Below are 16,963 nucleotides of genomic sequence, written 5' to 3' on the forward strand. Positions count from 1 at the left end.
ACTTTATGCATTGACAAACTTCATAGGTGAGCTAAAATTTAAAATAACCTGCATTGTGGGCTGGATTCAACACAATTCTGAAGAGTTGTGGAGTTTTGTGGTGCTGGTGCAGCTGGGGGCAGTGAGGAGAGGAGCTGCTGTGTGGGTAAAAGGCCCTTGGGAGGATTGCTGGGGAAGGAGCAGCTCATGGCACTCCTGACAAAGTTTCTCCATCTGATGGAGGCTCAGTGGTCAAGTTCCAGCTCTGCAAACTTTCAGTGGAATTTTACTTGTTTTGAAAGCTAGAATGAGGCTGCTGAGCTGAAAACCTTTTGCTTGGAGCCTTTTGCTCTCTTTGCTTAGTCCTTGATGCTTTCAAAGAGCGGAGGTCACTATGAGTGTAGTTTTAAGCTGTTGCATGAATGTGACTGTGTGATGGGAGCTTTGGTACTGCTTCCTTCTGGAGAGGGAACCTTCCAGAGAGGCTCTGACTGAACTGTCATGCTATAATTCAAATATTAATGTTGGTCTTTGGATTTGACAAATTTAAGAAGGAGTGTATTTTTTAAATGGATATTCCTTGGCCTAGCTTAAGTTATAAAGTCAATTCAAAAGAGGACGTTGGAACTGTAGTGGGAAGGCACCTGCTGGTTAAACGATTTTCCTGCTGCTTTTATTTCCAAACAGTATAAATATTCTATAGTTCTTCCATTTAATCTGACTGAAGTTGTATTTATGTTTGCATATGTGCTATTTTTGATTACTTTATAAATAGTAGGTGGTGACACACAGTATTTCAATGGAAACTGATGGAAATTTGTATGTTGCAGATCTAATGAACTCTTGGTTTTTTGCTATTGATTTAATTACTTTTTTTTTCTTACACTTGCTTTTCTTTCTTGTTTTTTAGTGTCAATTTACAGTATTTGGTTTTATGACAAGAATGACTGTCATCGAATAGCAAAACTCATGGCTAAGTAAGTACTGGGGCCTTATTCTGTAAGCCTTTTAGAGATTATTAAATGTGTCTGGTTTTTTCCTCACTCTCCTAAAAATGGAGGAATACAACATTCTTTCTCATACAAGTTTTTTTAACTAATGAAAATTACATGTTTGTTTTTTAAAAAACTGCAGCATTAAAATTTTCAATTGAGTGATTAAAAAAAGAGTTGATGTATTGGCATTCTCCAAAGAAAGCAAGTATACACACTGTGTATTATTTTATATTCTATTTTGTATAGGGGTACTGGCAAAAGATTTTCTAATGCAGAGTGTAATGAAATAAACAATTGTTGGGGCTTTTTGCTTGTTTTGTGGTGAGCTGCTTTCTTCTTGGAGTTTGCGGTTTCTTGTGGTGTTTTAAGGCTTAGGTGTTAGTCCTGACTGAAGTGAAGAGATTAAAGAATAGTAGGAGAATTAGTAGAATATTCTAGAATTATAATGGGTTTAGGAGAGTAAGCAAAACTGAAATAATAAGAGCTTGGTGGTGTTAATTTCTGGATTTTTTGAAATGCAAAGTGTAGATGTACTACGCAGGGTATCTGCTCATCCCTCATTCTCAGCTGTGCTCCTCTTTGCTATCACACTGTTTTCCTGAGCCCTCTTATCTCTTGCATGCCTTCAGCAGCGTGTCAGAGCTTGCCAGTCAGGCCGTCCTGAAGACTTGCACAATTTAATGACATGGAAATATTTAATGATATGAAAACTAGTCACAATGTAGATATTTTAAGTTGAATTCTAATTTCTTAGTGTAGGGTGTTTGGTGTGGGTTACTTTGAGGTTTTTTTAATTATTTTTGCACAGAAGCAGTGAGAGAGAACACAAATGACAGACATTGGTATCAAGATACCTTTCTAAATTCTTTTTTCTCATCCTGATAACCCCATCTCCCACTTTTATTTTTTCTTCCTAGTTATGTTGGACTTCTTACTGTTATTTGGTTTGTCTGTATCCAAGGATTAACAGAAAACAGTTGTGTGAAACTGACTCTTGGATGTTGTTACCAAAACAAATAACAAAACATCTACTGCCTCCTCTTCGTACGCAGAGCATCAGAAGGACATGGCTTTCTCTTCTAATCTAAAACCATTAGGTTAATGTTTGAAGTGTGAGAGAGAGCTAAAACTGTCACTCTGCCATATTCTTATTCTGTCACACGCAGCTGCAGTGCAGATCTAACTTCCACATAGCAAACCTTGAGGCCAATTAAACTGGTCTGGTCACTGAAGCACAAGTGATGGGCTGCAGATACTTCAGGAGTCTTAAAAAGTGTGATCAGGTAACAGACCAGTCTAGCCATGGCACAGCAGTCCATAAAGCACATTTACCCCTTTAGCTGAATTGCAATATTTACATTTTCTTCCAAGAGTATTAATTTTGTTCTGTAGTTTTTTGTCTTTGGGATGGAAATTTGGATTTGCACCCTTTTGTTAAGGTGGAGTTTTTCTTAATCACTGATAGGAAAGAGTGCTGCCTTTATAATACTTCAGCACTTCAAAAACATAACCATAAAAGGTTTCAAGGATATTTGCATTCTCTTCCCTGCATTTAACTTGACCTTATTGTGCCAGACTGAGTTAACAAGATTGCAGGCCATCCATTTGTATTTTGGTGGCTTATCTTTGAAAAGAAAAGTGAATTAGGCTTTGTAATCACAGACTTCACTTCTCACATTCTCTTCTTCCCCCTGCCCTCCTGTGAGGTTGTGCCAGGTATATTTTCAACAGATATTCTTCAACAAACTGTCACAGCAGCTACTGTGTCCCTGAAGGAATGTGTGCCTCTTCCACTATCTGATATAATGGAAAGAAACAGCAGGCCTTGCTTAAAAAAGATTTAATCCTGGATTGCTCATTGAGCATGTTCAGTGTACAGATTTGCAGTAGTTGACTTTTTCCACCCCAGGAAGGATATTTAGGTATTTGATTTGCAGATGTTTTTTTTAAGAATTCTATAATTTTTCTGAAATGAAAACATTTCATGGGAGTTATCAAACTCCTGATTTCAGAAACAATTAATTTGTGTCAAGTAAAGATGATTGATTGAGGGATGGCCTTTCTAGAAGAAGTAGGGCAGAAACTGAAGGGCTTCAAATATTTGACAAAACCTATTGCATTCTGACCTGTAAGTTTGTAGGGGGCTATTTTCAGTTTAGTTTATAAGCTTGTTTTATCCTGTTTCAATAGTCAGACCCAAAGTAGCTTCTGAGATGCAGGGAGTAGACTGGAATTGGGATAGAATCTCAAAGAGTTCTGGGGATACAGTTTCACGTTATATTCCATTACCACCATTGAAATGTAACATGCACAAGACAGAAGATGGAGTTTGAGCTATTAGACAATTACCTAGATGAGAAAAGAATTTGTTATTCTTCAAAAAGAAAGTAAACTTTAAGTCAACAATCACTTCATAATGAACAAGAGAAAAATATTAACTGTTTTTCAGAAGTTTTTATGAAACATTTCTGTGAAATGCCTGCACTCCTTGAAGGTGTTTTGCTGTGAGTTCAATGAGTACTGTTTTCAGGGGAAGATGTTTTATTGAAACCTTCTGGGCCAGCTAATTAAAGCAAAAGGAGAGTCTCAAGAGTAAAGCCTTTGCTTTGCCTGCCAGGTACCATGTGTGATTTTACTTTGCCCAGAATCTTCCTTTAACTGAAGTGTTTCTTTTTTCTTATACAATTATGCTGGCACTTAACATCTCAGCAAAGCATTCTGATTCTCTTACCTTGCTCTTTCTCATCATTAGTTTTGGAGGTGAGTTAGAGAGGTCCTGAGCCAGGACTGGGTGACACGTGAGGTGCTAGAACAAAATGTTCTCTCAGGGTGTCACCATAGAAACACTTGGGGAGTATTGAGCTGCTTCAACCAAACGAGCACATGCTGCAGTTCTCAGAAATTATCAGGGTTATATTGGCCTCCCTGTTGTGAGTTACCTTGCCAGGTGACTGCTGCTTACAGAGAAAGCTAGAAGTAATCAAGAGATGGTTAAATAACCAGCTTGTATGATGAAAAACTATGAAAGCAACATTGAATTGTTAAAAGCCAAATCTAACCCTTTTTCAGCTAAACTCTAGTGAAGTAAAGAAGCTTGGTAGCTAGAAGACTGGGAAGAAACTTCCAAAACTTGAACTATTTCTTCCTCAGAAATGTAAACATAGAGGTACATATAAATAATTACAGTTTATAAAATCTAGAGTTTGTCCTGAATCCTAACTGACCCAAAGAAATTGGAGGCTGGAATGATTGACACTTTCTGTGATTGCTGTGATGGCACCTCTTGGCTCCCCCCTCAGCCATCAATTCCACAGCATGAGAGTTCTCAAGTGACATGCAGCTCCAGAGCTCTGCCCTGTTTACAGTGCTTGTTTTTTCTTAACATATTTGATTAATGCAGGCTTAAAAAAGAGGGGATTACAGGCTGGTGTGTGTTTATTTCAAGAGGATAAGCTTCAGCGCATTGCACAGCCATGTATATCTTGTGAACTGCATATGGATTAGGAGTATATGCTGCTTTTACTTTTATTAATGAAATGACCAGGTACACATCAGCTTCTTGCATCTCTTACTGTCCTTCAGATTGAAGATTTTGGATACTTGAGGCAGGCAGGGGTGGAGTAGAAGTGGTGTATGAACCATAGGCACCAGAGGCCAGGGTAACGCAGGTAATTGGAATGACTACAGGGCAGCTAGAAGAGGAAATGGTTTGCTGTTCTTTCCAGAGCCTTAGGTGAGGGGCAACTTGCTCTAAGTCCTCTTGCAGACTGATTCCAGAGACATCTGGTGTTAGCCAGCTCTCTTCTTTCCCACTGTCTCTGTTGCATAATGGTAGGCCTCATCCTAAACTAGAACTGTTTGGTAATAGATTCTATTGAATGGCATGGTGTGACTAGGCTAAATATGGAAAAATGCACGTTAGGAAGAGTGAAAATTGTATCCTAGTCTACGGTGTAAAACGTGTGCTTTTTGTGTATCACATGCTTGGATATCCACATATTTCATTGTAAAAATGTCTAAACATGAGAGTTTTATAGGAGTAGTGTTTACTGTAGGCAAACTTTGAGAGTGACAGACCAGTGCTCTGTGAATGGGAGAGAAATTGTACAGACCATTTGACAATTTGTCTTGTATGAACCTTGTAGTAAATGAAAAATGTGTAACTTTGGTCAGCTATGTGTTAGGCTTTTATTCAGGTAGAAAAATGGGTTAATGTGCTGGGAGTACTTTTTTCTTTACTGCATTTTGCAAGATGTTAAACTTCAGTTAAATTTTTAAATCCTGTTTCTCCTTTCCATTTACAGAGTGGTTGAACAAGAAGCTCAGAGGTCGCAGCAAGTTTCTCAGGACAGAAAAAGTCCCAGCAGGACCAATGGCTGCAATGAAAACAGGCCCATTGACATCTTAGAGATGCTTAGTAAAGCCAAGGATGAATATGAACGAGTAAGTAAATGTCTCTTCTCTGGAAACAAGTTTTTAGACATCACCTGTACTTTGTTTAAAGGGTGGCCAGTGTCTGCAATAGTTCCAGCAGCCTTGTTTTCCGAGTGACGTGTTGTTCCCTCCCTCAGGAACACTGTACTAGGAAACATTCTGTGATTTCAGGCAGGATCCTGATCATGGGGTCCAACTTGAAATGTAGCAGGATGGACCAATTTTATAATGATTTCTCCTGCTGTGAGAAAATCTTGTCTCTGGGAATAGCAAATAAAAATTGTGCCCAACAGCATCTGTCTCTTCTTAGTCTGATGAACTGAGGTATTGGAGACTGAGGCATTCAGTTCATTTGTAGACTCCAAGAAGCATATTTCTTATTAGCTGTAGACTAATGTAATAATGCCTTTGTCTTTCTGTTGTCCAGTTTATTACTTGTGTCCTGTCTAGTGTTTCTCCCTTTAATAAAATAATTCATCTCAGAAGGAAAAGCCTGTTACCCTTTGCCAGTGCTAAATTCACAAGATTACATAATGAGGAATGTTAGTGCTCTTAGGAAAGAATTACTTTATATAATCATGAGAACCAAATTCATACATGCAGGGTGAATATAAAGGTAATGTGTAGGAGATCCAAAAATGGAAACAGAGATTCTGAACACGCCTCTTCCCCAGAGTAATAATACAGGAATGTGCCATAGTAAAGCAATGTGTGAGTATTGCATTGTAGAACCATAATGTGACTTCTGTGCCTGTGCTGCTGAGAGAAGAGGGAGCACATTTGTACAGTGCTTGATTGCTTCCAGGAGTTGCTATGCTGCAGAGTTCCTTGGAGTGCTTGGAATTGATGGATCTAGATGGTTACAGTACAGTGTGGGATGAGGAGAAAGGAGTAAGCATGTGGTTTAAACCTTGTATGAGCCAACTTAACCTGTCACTGTCTGATGTACATTGAGGTCAGGGCAATGTGATAAACAATACAGTATCATTGACCCAGGCTAGATACTAATTTCTGGAAATCACTTATACGTTATTTTAATGCTTTAAAACACAGATGAAAAAAACTAATTTGGAATATGTGTCAGTGCTGTGTGGGGAGAAGGTGTCTCTGTGTGAAGGCCAGCATTGTGCAGGTAGCAGCTTATGTGAGATCACAGAAGGAAACATCACAGCCTGCACAGACAGAGTTGAAGAAATTGAAGTCTTTTTGCAAAGAAGGGAAAAAACCCATACTACAGGAATGCACTGCTTTGGTAGTGCCCTCCTGGGTGTGATGAAGCCTTTCTCCCTGTTTGTCCTTGTAGTATTGTATAATGCACATTTCCAACACGTGGCTGTTGGATGACTTGGGATATTGCAGCTTCTCTTCTAATTTTTGGATCTTTATAAAAGTACTGAAAAGCTTTTGCTAGAAACAAAGTTCCTAAACGTCATAGATGAGCTCTGTAGACAAGTAAAATTCTGATGAACAGGAACAGATGCAGATATTTTAATGGACAGACATCATCTGTGGTGCCAATAATACAACAGGGAAATAGGCAGCGCATGGGCTACAGCAGAGCTACTTTAAGATTGGGGAGTTTGTATCTTTATTTCTTCTTATTGTTGTATATGTGTGTGTTTGTTTCTTGATATTTGTAGAACACCAGGGAAGCTGGGATAATTACTTCATTTCCTTTTTGTGTGTAAGTGAACCTGTTCATGGTGATCCCTTCAGAGCCTGCTGTGGTTGTCAGAAAAGCAGAGCTGTTGGTCACATTTCAAGCAAACTTCTTTGGAGAATCTTCTGTTGACCACCTCAACTATAGCAACAAACCCCTGGCACATAAATTTTGGTGCTCTTGTAGCCAATGTGTGCCAATGTGAATGTGGTGAAGGAACCAACTTGTTTGGAAGATAGCTTCTTGAGAGACCTTTCCTGTCTTAATTTTTTTTTTAATAATTCTGTGGCACTTGGTAATTATGCATGAATTTGTATTTAGGAGCAGAAAGTACTTATCTGCTGGTACATTCCAGATGGATCATACAGTAATCCTTGTGTGCAGCCCACATGAGATTGGCAGAGTGTCAGCATGAGAAGGGGGCAGAGGGAGTGAAAAAGAGATTTATGAAGGTCTGAGTGCTTTAATCTAGGATTCCAAATCAGCTTAATCCTTCAAGTACACACTACATCAAGCCCATATGCGAAAATGAATGAACTCTGAGAGGTTTGTTTTTTTTTTTTAATGAAGTGAATGGATGCTTTTTATAGTGTGGTTTTGTGTTTGTATTTCAGCTTGAGCAGGAAAACACACTGCAGCTTATCCTCTTGTAAAAAGAAAACTCTGCCTTTCCTGATTTTATAACTAAAAGGCCTCCAACCTTTCAGGCAGAAGGAGTTTTGACCTTCAAGTTAGTGTCTAAAAGTCAGAAATGCGAGGGTCTGCTTCTCTCCTCTCTCCATGAATCACAATGTATAGGTTTGATTTTGTATTTATTGCTTTCAATTAGAATTTGAAAACAAAAGAATAGAGCTTAGATTGCTTTTTAATCCATTGCTGAAAAGTTTAACCCATATTTTACTGCTTTGGGTAAGACACCAGCACAATCACCATGTGTCATACCAGTGGTTGAGCTCTATCATATGCATCAGGTGTCGTTTACCCATTGAAAGCTGGATTATTCTACAGTCTGGGTTTTTCCACTGGTGATTTTAATGGTAATAGAAGATCTATATTTGTTTATTTTTATATTTGTTTAGGATTAAAGTCAGATCTATCTGAAACATACTGTGTTATAATGCAGCTCTCTTGCCTGGTTTTGTCTAGTTCACAGAAAGCCAAATTAACCTGAAATATATACCTGAAAATAAATGTACATGGTTGGTTAAACCTGGTGGAAGTAAATCAGTGACAAGCTGTCTTTCCATCCGCTTAGAGTACTTTCTGACAGGAATTTTTTTATTTTTTTCTAAGCAGTTCTAGTTTGGGTTCCTGATTAAATGAAGTGTAGCAAACTTCTCTGTTAGCAGCCAAAGCAGATACAGGATGTGAAAAGCCCACCTTTTCTTTAATGCATCATTTTTGTTTGTAGTGAAACAGTATAAAATCAGTTGTATTTTCTTGTTGCTTTTCTTATAATAATAAAGAGTAAAAGTTTTATGACTGCAAACCAGATTCTGGATTTCTTGGTATGATTTTTATTTCCTAAGATTTATGAATACCACAGTGTCTTAGAAAAATCAGTGCTTTGTACATCATCTATATTTGAGTCCCAAGGGTCATGTAAACAGGACTATGTAGTGGGTAAATGCAGACTGAAACTCATGTATTTATATTCTTTTTTTTTTCTTTTTTTTTCCTCCTCAGAATCAGATTAGTGACCTAAGTATTATATCAAGTTCTGGAATGCAACAGAATTCAAATCCTCCAAAGCCAGAAAGCACAGAGCCTTCAGAACAGAAGCCTTCATTACAAGTGCAAGAGCAGGTATATTTAATCTAACCCTAAATAAGGGAGTTTTTTCATTTAGTACTTTGTTTTGGTACCAAAATTGATGTTTTTTCTTAAGATGCCTTCAGTGTTTATCGCTCCAGTGTATTATCACTAAATAAATAAGTTTGAAGACTTTTAGGATCCTAAAATCTGTCTTTTGATTTAGTATTTTATAAATAAGAGGCTGTGTCCACACTACTGTGAATATCCACATTTAAATGGGCCCACCTGGCTTCTGGAAGAAGTCAGTCTGTGGTAATGTGTGGGATGACTTGGAGAGACAGGAAGCAAGAGAAGATGACCATGCCTGGTGGTCAGGTCTTTCACTCAGGAACTCAAGCCCTGGTTTTCTGTCTCAGACATGCACTGAAGGTCTGTCTGTGCTTCAGAGCCACGGCTGTGGTCCTGCACAAGGAAGTTGGGGCTTGATACAAGACTTTGTAGAGGTAAATAGAGAAAAAAGTAAGTAAACTGTTCAGTACCTGAATTGCCTGTAACAGGGAAGTGCCGTGGGCCTGCTTGCAGTGCCACCCAGTGGGCACTGGACAGGCACTGCTGGAACTCCTCTCCCTGCCATGGTTCACTGGGGTGCTTCTGATTCAATAAATCACCGTGCCTGAGAAGTGAAATCCCCTAGGAAACATGGGCAAATTTGCACTTAGTACTTGCACACAGCTTGGAGGAGTAATCATAGTTCCTAGTTCAGGTAGAGCTGGGGCTGGGCAGCAGGAATCTTATTTAGGGGTAGGGTAGTAACAGTTAATAAACTCACATGAGGGGTGGGGAGTTTGCTGGGATTATTTCTATCACAGCCCTTCCATCCCCTGAGCAGCACCTCTGTTTTTGGGTCAGTGATGGAGTGACCCCTGGCAGCCAGCTCTGTTTGCTGCATGCCATGTCTGGAGACCTGGCACCAGGGCTGCCCGAGGCTTTGCTTTCCAAGCACATATTTTCTTTGGGTCATTCCATGTAGACTGTACAAAATCAGCTGAAATGCTCCACCTGACAGTGCATGGAACTGCAGAACAGGAATCAATTAACTAGTAAAGGAAAAACTGGAAAGGTAAGATTCTAATAAATTGTTCTAAAGTAATTAAAGGAAAAGTTGATTTATAGAACATGTAAAATGTCACAATTTTAATTCTGTTGAGCTATTTAAAATAATAGCTGCAGAGGTATTGGAAAAATTAATTGGGTAACATAAGTGATAGTTCTATAAAGCCAGTTAACTGGGTTCAAATATACCTCAAATGTGTTGGTTCCGAGACACATTTTTAGTAACATGGACAACTGAGAGACTACTGGAAAAACGTTCCATTTCAACTATAAAAATATACATTTTTTGTCTAATTAAAACAGATGGCCAGTGAAATCAAAAAATAGTTTGCATATGATAAGTGCAGTGAGATTGCTAAATACTACTCTCAAAAATGTCACACTTGCATGTAGATTAACTTCATCTCATGCTAAAGATACCACACATTTAGGAATAAAAATAAATGTCTTCCGTATTATATTGTGTAGTTAAGTGTTGTATCTTGGCAATTCAAAATTAAAAACAGTTGTATCATGAAATGCTTCTGTGCCAGCAGTCTGCAAATCTCAACCAGACCACTGGTACTGAACCATGAATAAGCAGAGCTGGGATTATAAAGCTTAATTTATCTGAAATCATTTCTGGAGAAACCCTCTGAGCAGCAGCAGCATTCTGTTCCTATGAAATAAAGTGATCTTGTGGCCTTTATGCAGCCCCTTGTGATGAAGGTGTTCATAAACACACTGAGTTGATTAAATGCTCAAAGTACACCTCAACCAGACAAGGCAAAAGAGGTGCTTTATACTCCTGGAAAGTATCTTGATGTTTGAGACTATCCAGTCTGACTTGGATCAGCACATGGTAGAGATTGCAGTTTATTACTTGAATATTGTAACTTATTAATAAAGGAAGGCTGGTCAGTTAATCATACTGAAGTGAACAGATGAGTTTGAAATGATCTGGAACAGTGATTTTTCTCTTAATGGAATCTTTATGGTTGAAGGACGGGTCTCCAGAACAGTAGGATCAGTGGGAAAAAGTAAGAACAACTTTCTAGGAAAAGATTTCTAACATAACTAACAAGGTTTATAAACTATAGCATGTCCCAGCCCCAAAATGAAAGGATGCCAGTCATTTAACTAGCTAAAATTAAATAACAATGACAGTAGAGATGAGTAACCTGGGCAAAAGACAGTGTGACTTCAAGCTCAAGGGATTCTTGTTGGGTTATTTGTGGCACCTGTGCTGCTGTGCCTTGGCTGCTGTGCTGTCCTGCTCTCTGTGCTAGGGAAATCAGAGCCAGCAGAGCAATGTCATGGTGCAGTGGTTGTCATTGTGAAGTAGCATCTTTGTTTAGACATACCATCAGAATACACTGGAATTGTGCTTCAGGCCATTCAGTCTTCTGAACAGAATGTTGTATTTCAGTCCAGCTGTTTTACGTAACTTCTGGTCCTGTGCAACCTAAAAAAAAAAAAAAAAAGGAAAAATTTTTGAGATCACTGGCGTTAATAGCTGTTTCTTTTGTCTTTACTGGAGCACATTTTACAATATTTTCTGCAAAATATTATATTCTTAAAGCTATATTTTTCTAACAATATCAATGGTATAGGCTAGAGGTATTTTTTTGGGAGAGACTAAAGGACTGGTAGATGTAACTGTGTACGTATGATGTACTTTTCAAGGAGATACATATTTAGGTTTATAGAAATTCTCTTTCCTATTGTGACAGCTACTGCACTAGGGCTAGGAAAACTGTCGAGGCTAGTTCAGTTGTATACAGCTTCTGGTTTTTATGTTCCTTTCCCATCTTTTAGAGCATTTAATTATTATCAATTCTTTAAATTCTGTGAGGATTTTTTCAACATGTATGTTTTTCCCTTCGCTTCCCTGAAGTGCCTTGTGTAGTTAGGGCTGATGGATAATGGCAGGTGCCGTGTTCCTGACACAATCCATAGCCATCCCCCTTCCTGACTACAGCTGCAGAGACTGTCCTGAGATGGCCACAAGGAAAAGCCATACATAGCCAGGATGTTCCTCATAAATTAAATTGATTTCAATATTCCTATGAATAGGGCACCTGTGGTACCAAACTGTGTTTTATATGCATTTGACCTAGTTGTATTCTCTCCTAACTTCTTAGAATTTGTAATAGACTGTGTAAGCTGCACAGTGCTGTGTCTAGTTCTAAACTGAAATCTTCTTTTCCCTTCTTTTTAGCCATTTCAGTCAAGGCAGAAGCATCTGACTTTGGAGGAACTGTTTGGAACCTCTGTCCAAAAGGAACAGCCTGCAGCTCCATATCCCAATCCAGAGAGAATGGAGAAGCTGCAGACAGATGCATCTGCCAGAGAGCAGCACAGTTTGCTTTTGCCTTTTTCCTTTGACCAGTCACCAGTAATGCAACAATCCCTGGGGAAATCTGAAAGTCCAAGCATTAAACCCAGTGCCAACCAGCAGGACTGTTTAACACCTATGATAATACCTCCAGCTTCAGTTTCCCAGCCTGAGCTGAAAAATGTTTCAAGCTATTCAGTTCGTTTAAGCCCTGTTCTTAATTCAGCCTCGACAATGGAAGCTGGCCCTGCTCAGATGCTTCCTGGCCTCAAACAAAGCAACAGTATAATGCAAGTTATGCAGCAGGCTGCCAAGCCCATATCCCCACTGGTGAATCAGCCGCCATCTGAAGTGAACCACGCTCCGCAGAATCTAATGGCTGGCCAAAGCCAGCTCATAGCACCCTTGACTACAGCAAACACAGGGACTGTCTCAAATGCATCTCATACAAGTGTTGATCTTCTCCAGAAACTCAGGTTGACCCCACAGCATGACCAATCACAACAGCAGTCTCTTACTAAGAGTCCCTTAACACCAAACATCTCTGCCTCAGTTGGCCAACTTGCAACACCAGAAAGTTTCAAAGAATCTCACAGTAAGCCATCAGCCTTGAACAGCAAGATAATCTCTCCCCTTCAGGTATTCTGTGGACTTTAATATCCATGAAGCTTTAAACTATGTGTATTTTTCTCTTGAAAACTGTGCTATTATATATTAGCTGTTTGAAGATAATTAATTCCAATTAATTCAATCAATACCACACAATTCCACTGTGTGGTATTGATTGAATGGCTAAGTTAGAAATCCAGTTCCATTAGTTTTGTATCATTAGCATCTGCTGTCAGTGACAGGCCTTTCTCTAGAGATGTTTTTCCAACTGCTGCTGGTGTTATTGGGTGAATAAGTCCTAAAGATTTAATCTTGTGTCAGAAAAGTATGCTCAGAGCTGGGCATCTGAGAAGGGATGGAATGTTGCAGCCTGAGCACTGTGATGAGAGGTGGTGATGTGATGGAAGTCTAGCCTGTTCATTATTTGAAAGTATACAATTAACAATTTCCTTTTTCTGATTATTTTACTTTGAGTGTTTTGTACTCCTTCAGTTTTGACCTGCTTTTTCCATGGGTACCTGTGGGCTACATTGAGATATGGCTTTATAGGTTTGCCATAATATTGAAAGCATAAAACATAAATTCAGATACTTCCTTTTTACAGCTTCCCATTGATTATATCAGTTTTACAAAATTGATCAAATGATGGCTAAAATCTTGAAATTTGCATTTTTGTGGCTTTCTTAAAAACAGAAAACCACCTCTGGAAACTGAGCTGTGGATGGTAACCTGTGAATTTTGCTTTTTTTTTTTTTTTTTTCCCTTAACTCAGACTGTACAACAAAACAAGGAATCAGAAGTATTTCCACAGCCAAAAACTTTGTCTAAAGCAAGTCAAGTAAGTGGATAAGTACCTGTGCTCATTGGTCTCAGGGGGAAAAAACCCAGCTGCAGTACCCAGTTGATATCTCAAATAGAAACTGCTCACTGACCCTATAGAAGGAGCTGTTATGAAACAGCTGGAGGAAGGGGGAGTTGCTGTCAATGCACTGCTCCTGTACGGTCACTCTTACTGTTGGTTCTAGTGCAGAAATGAAAACACATTTTTAGATTTGCAGCCCTGCACTGAGTTTGCACCATTTGAGCTGGGGTTTTTTATGTTGCAAGCAGGGAATAGTAATGCCATAATATTGTAGTAGGGTTATTAGCCTTGGCCCAACCTTAAGCACCCCAGAGGCTTAAAAAGCAATCCTTGTCTTGCTGTATCTCAGTTTTCTTGAGATATTTTGTATCATAGGAGCAGATACAAAGCAGAAAAAAATTGAAGCTGGAGAAAAAAAAATAACAAATAATTGCTACTGCAAAACTTGCAACTTTTAGCCAGCTAAAAGCAGATTGAAGTTTCTTAGAACTGCTTTGGGTAACAGTTTAAAATAATGTTTAAGTGTAAGGTTGCAATTACAAATTAACTTGATAATAGTCAAGTGTTCAAGAACTGGTTTCAATTGCCTTTTTGTTATGTATTCATTTTAGGACACCATCTGTATTTTATTTCTGCTTTTCCCTTATGCACCCACTCCTTTTTAAGGTCTCTTGCCTCATTCTTGTCTAACTTGCTCTCCATGAGAGCTGTTTCAGTAGCACGCCCAGATCTGATTGTGAAGGCAAAAAAATGGCCCTACTTGAAGTAAAATGCTGTTTAAAAGCATTTTATATTAATTTGGGAATTTTAAGAAACATGTGCATATTGTATAGTAAACTGTCAGTTTAAACATTGTCTTCAGCTGAAATTCCACACTGTTAGTCTTTACAGTTTTGACTACAAGAAAATAAATTTTCTAGTTCTGCTGTTGTTGATGTTATTTTATACACGTAAACTTTAGATGGGTTTGGAGGGCTTTTTCCTCTGAAGGTTGTTGCTTATCCAAGGGGAACTCTTTCTGCTGACATATCAAATCACATTTAGTGTTGCTTTTCTTTGGAGTGAGATTGGCTTTTTTTTTTTTTTTTTTTTTTTTTTTTTTTTTTTTACCATGTTGGTCATCCTGGAAGCCTGAGCAAGACACAGATTATCTGCCTGAGTAACAATTGCAGTTATCAGGAGATATCAAAGTTACTCAAAGGGGACATTTATTTGTGTCCAATTGATGCAAATGTAATAGTCCTATAAATGTGCAATTTATGTTTAAAAGAAGTGGTAAAGGCAGTATGTGTATTTTTGTAACAAAATGGAGACAGACCTGTGAAACAATGAGGTGGGAAGATGGTCCTCAAAATATTTCCATCTTGCATCCCCCCCAAAGGAAAACAGAATGAGAATATTTCAGTGTACTCCAATGCTTTAATTATAATTCAGCAGTTTCTTTAAATATGTTTGAGATGCACTTCAAATTTGAAGTAAAGTATCTGTGGGAGACCACAGAAGTGGGGTGCAGGAAGTACAACTGGTCTTTCTGAAAACACTGACAGAAAATACTTTGCAAAACAGTTTACAGGCTCCTTTGGTTACTTAGGTGAAAAGCTCAACTTTCATTGTATGTGTTATGTTCTACAAATTCTGGAAGGTAGCAACCACATGAGTAGGAAAGGAGTCTGCATACAAGAATGTTCAAGGCTGCTATTCTTCAGCTTTGAAAATGAGAAGTACTATTGGTACTTACACTATTCTTCATAGGTAGATATTAGTTAAGAGCAGCTATTCTGCAATATCTGACTGAATAATTGTGGCTGAAATTTATTTCGTTTTCTTTATGCTTATCTCTCCAGACTTTACAACATCATTCATTCTTACTGAACACAGTACTTATTAATTTTCTGTTCTTTTACAGGTTGCACCTCCACAGTTTGTTACAGCCACAACGACAGTAACGCCTTCAGTGCTCTTGTCTCCAAGTGTGTTTCAGCAATCAGCTACAAAAGCTACTGAAGTGGAGAACAAAGCCAGTTCTTCTTCGCCTTTAACACTTGGAACAACAGAAATTCAGACCACACCACCTACTGTTCTCAGTAGGTCTCAGCTTCAAGAAGCACTGATACATCTAATAAAGGTAGTGTCTATACAGAGCTCAGAGTTTCTGAGGGATGGGGTTCCAAGCACAGAAGGCAGCACTGACAAAATTCTGTACCCCTGTAACTCCTTTTGCCCTGAAAAATTACAAAATATGTTCTTTTCTGTTGAAGGGGCAGATTCCCCCACACTGTACGGAGTATGGCACAGCTTGCTGCTTTTGGTTGATGTGTCCTTTCACATCCATATGAATTTGTAGACAAGTGAGGGGTAACTTGCAGTAGTAAAAGCTGGTATGGGGTGGGAGTTGATTTTGCTATCTTTTTAAGTGTTCCACATCTTCAAGGAAAGATTTCCTGTTTTCAGTTCCCTAGAACCTTTCCTCATCTTTACTTTTAGTGAGTTTCTTTGAAATGGAAATTGCAAAGTTTTATCTCTGCTATTTTTAGGGACTAAAAGTTCTGTTTAATTAAATCTGTGGTGTTGGGAGCAGCTGTGCATTAAGATGATTTTGACCTCTAATGTCATGGTGAAGTTGCCATGAATGACAAAACAGTTATTTCTTAGCTCAGGATTCTCTTGCTCACTTTGTGCTGGTGTTAGTAGATCTTATACCCAAAATGCAAGTCTAAAATAAAAAACAGTATCTTCCCAGTGATCAAGTTGTTAGGACCAAAAAGGTCATTACCAGATCCCATCAATTAGGTTGCCTGATTTATCTGTTCCATTTTACATAACCTTTTCTTCTACTGTTGTACTGTTCTAGGTTTTCTAATTAAAGACTTAAACTAATCTTGGAACTGAGCTCACCTGCTAATATTGTGAGTGGTGATTTGAGGGATCTGACAGGGATATTTGTCTCCAGTCTTTACAGAGACAGAGCTGAATGAAGACTGAAATAGGCATATCCTGCAGCATGGGAGTACTCACACAGCACTCTAAGCAGGATACCAATTGCTGTTTAGATCTTGTCAAGACACCATTACACTCTCAAGCTAACTGATTAGATACCAGTTTTGTAACTTGTTTGAAGGAGTTAGACTCAATAAATATCTGTAAATCTTGTCCATCAATTAAACCAATTAACTTCCATGCTTTGACTTGGGAATTCTTTGCATTCCCATTTGGGCTGGTCTGCCAGACAAAAAACATCA

At 38.5% G+C, this 16,963-nt stretch overlaps 1 protein-coding gene and 1 long non-coding RNA gene across 4 annotated transcripts in view; one reads left to right on the plus strand and one right to left on the minus strand.

Annotated features, from left to right (window-relative positions):
* DCP1A (decapping mRNA 1A) overlaps positions 1-16,963 on the plus strand; it is a 31,796-nt gene that overhangs the window by 10,550 nt on the left and 4,283 nt on the right. The window contains exons 4-9 of one of the 2 annotated variants that reach the window (XM_021533133.4): positions 890-956; positions 5,279-5,417; positions 8,755-8,874; positions 12,137-12,892; positions 13,635-13,700; positions 15,631-15,849. In XM_021533133.4, the coding sequence (XP_021388808.2) occupies positions 890-956; positions 5,279-5,417; positions 8,755-8,874; positions 12,137-12,892; positions 13,635-13,700; positions 15,631-15,849 (1,367 nt within the window). The remainder of the gene's footprint in view (positions 1-889; positions 957-5,278; positions 5,418-8,754; positions 8,875-12,136; positions 12,893-13,634; positions 13,701-15,630; positions 15,850-16,963) is intronic. The other variant, XM_021533144.4, reaches the window with a different exon arrangement.
* On the minus strand, positions 2,800-12,250 carry LOC116184073 (uncharacterized). 2 transcript variants are annotated; one of them, XR_014958062.1, is made up of 3 exons: positions 11,280-12,250; positions 9,363-9,513; positions 2,800-9,285 (listed from the first exon to the last, which is right to left on the minus strand). It is a non-coding gene; the product is annotated as an uncharacterized LOC116184073 (long non-coding RNA). The 2 variants fall into 2 exon arrangements; XR_004148802.3 differs by having other exon boundaries at positions 2,800-9,513.

This window comes from Lonchura striata, chromosome 12 (genome assembly GCF_050655825.1).
Source record: "Lonchura striata isolate lonStrDom1 chromosome 12, ASM5065582v1, whole genome shotgun sequence".
Lineage (NCBI taxonomy): Eukaryota > Metazoa > Chordata > Aves > Passeriformes > Estrildidae > Lonchura > Lonchura striata.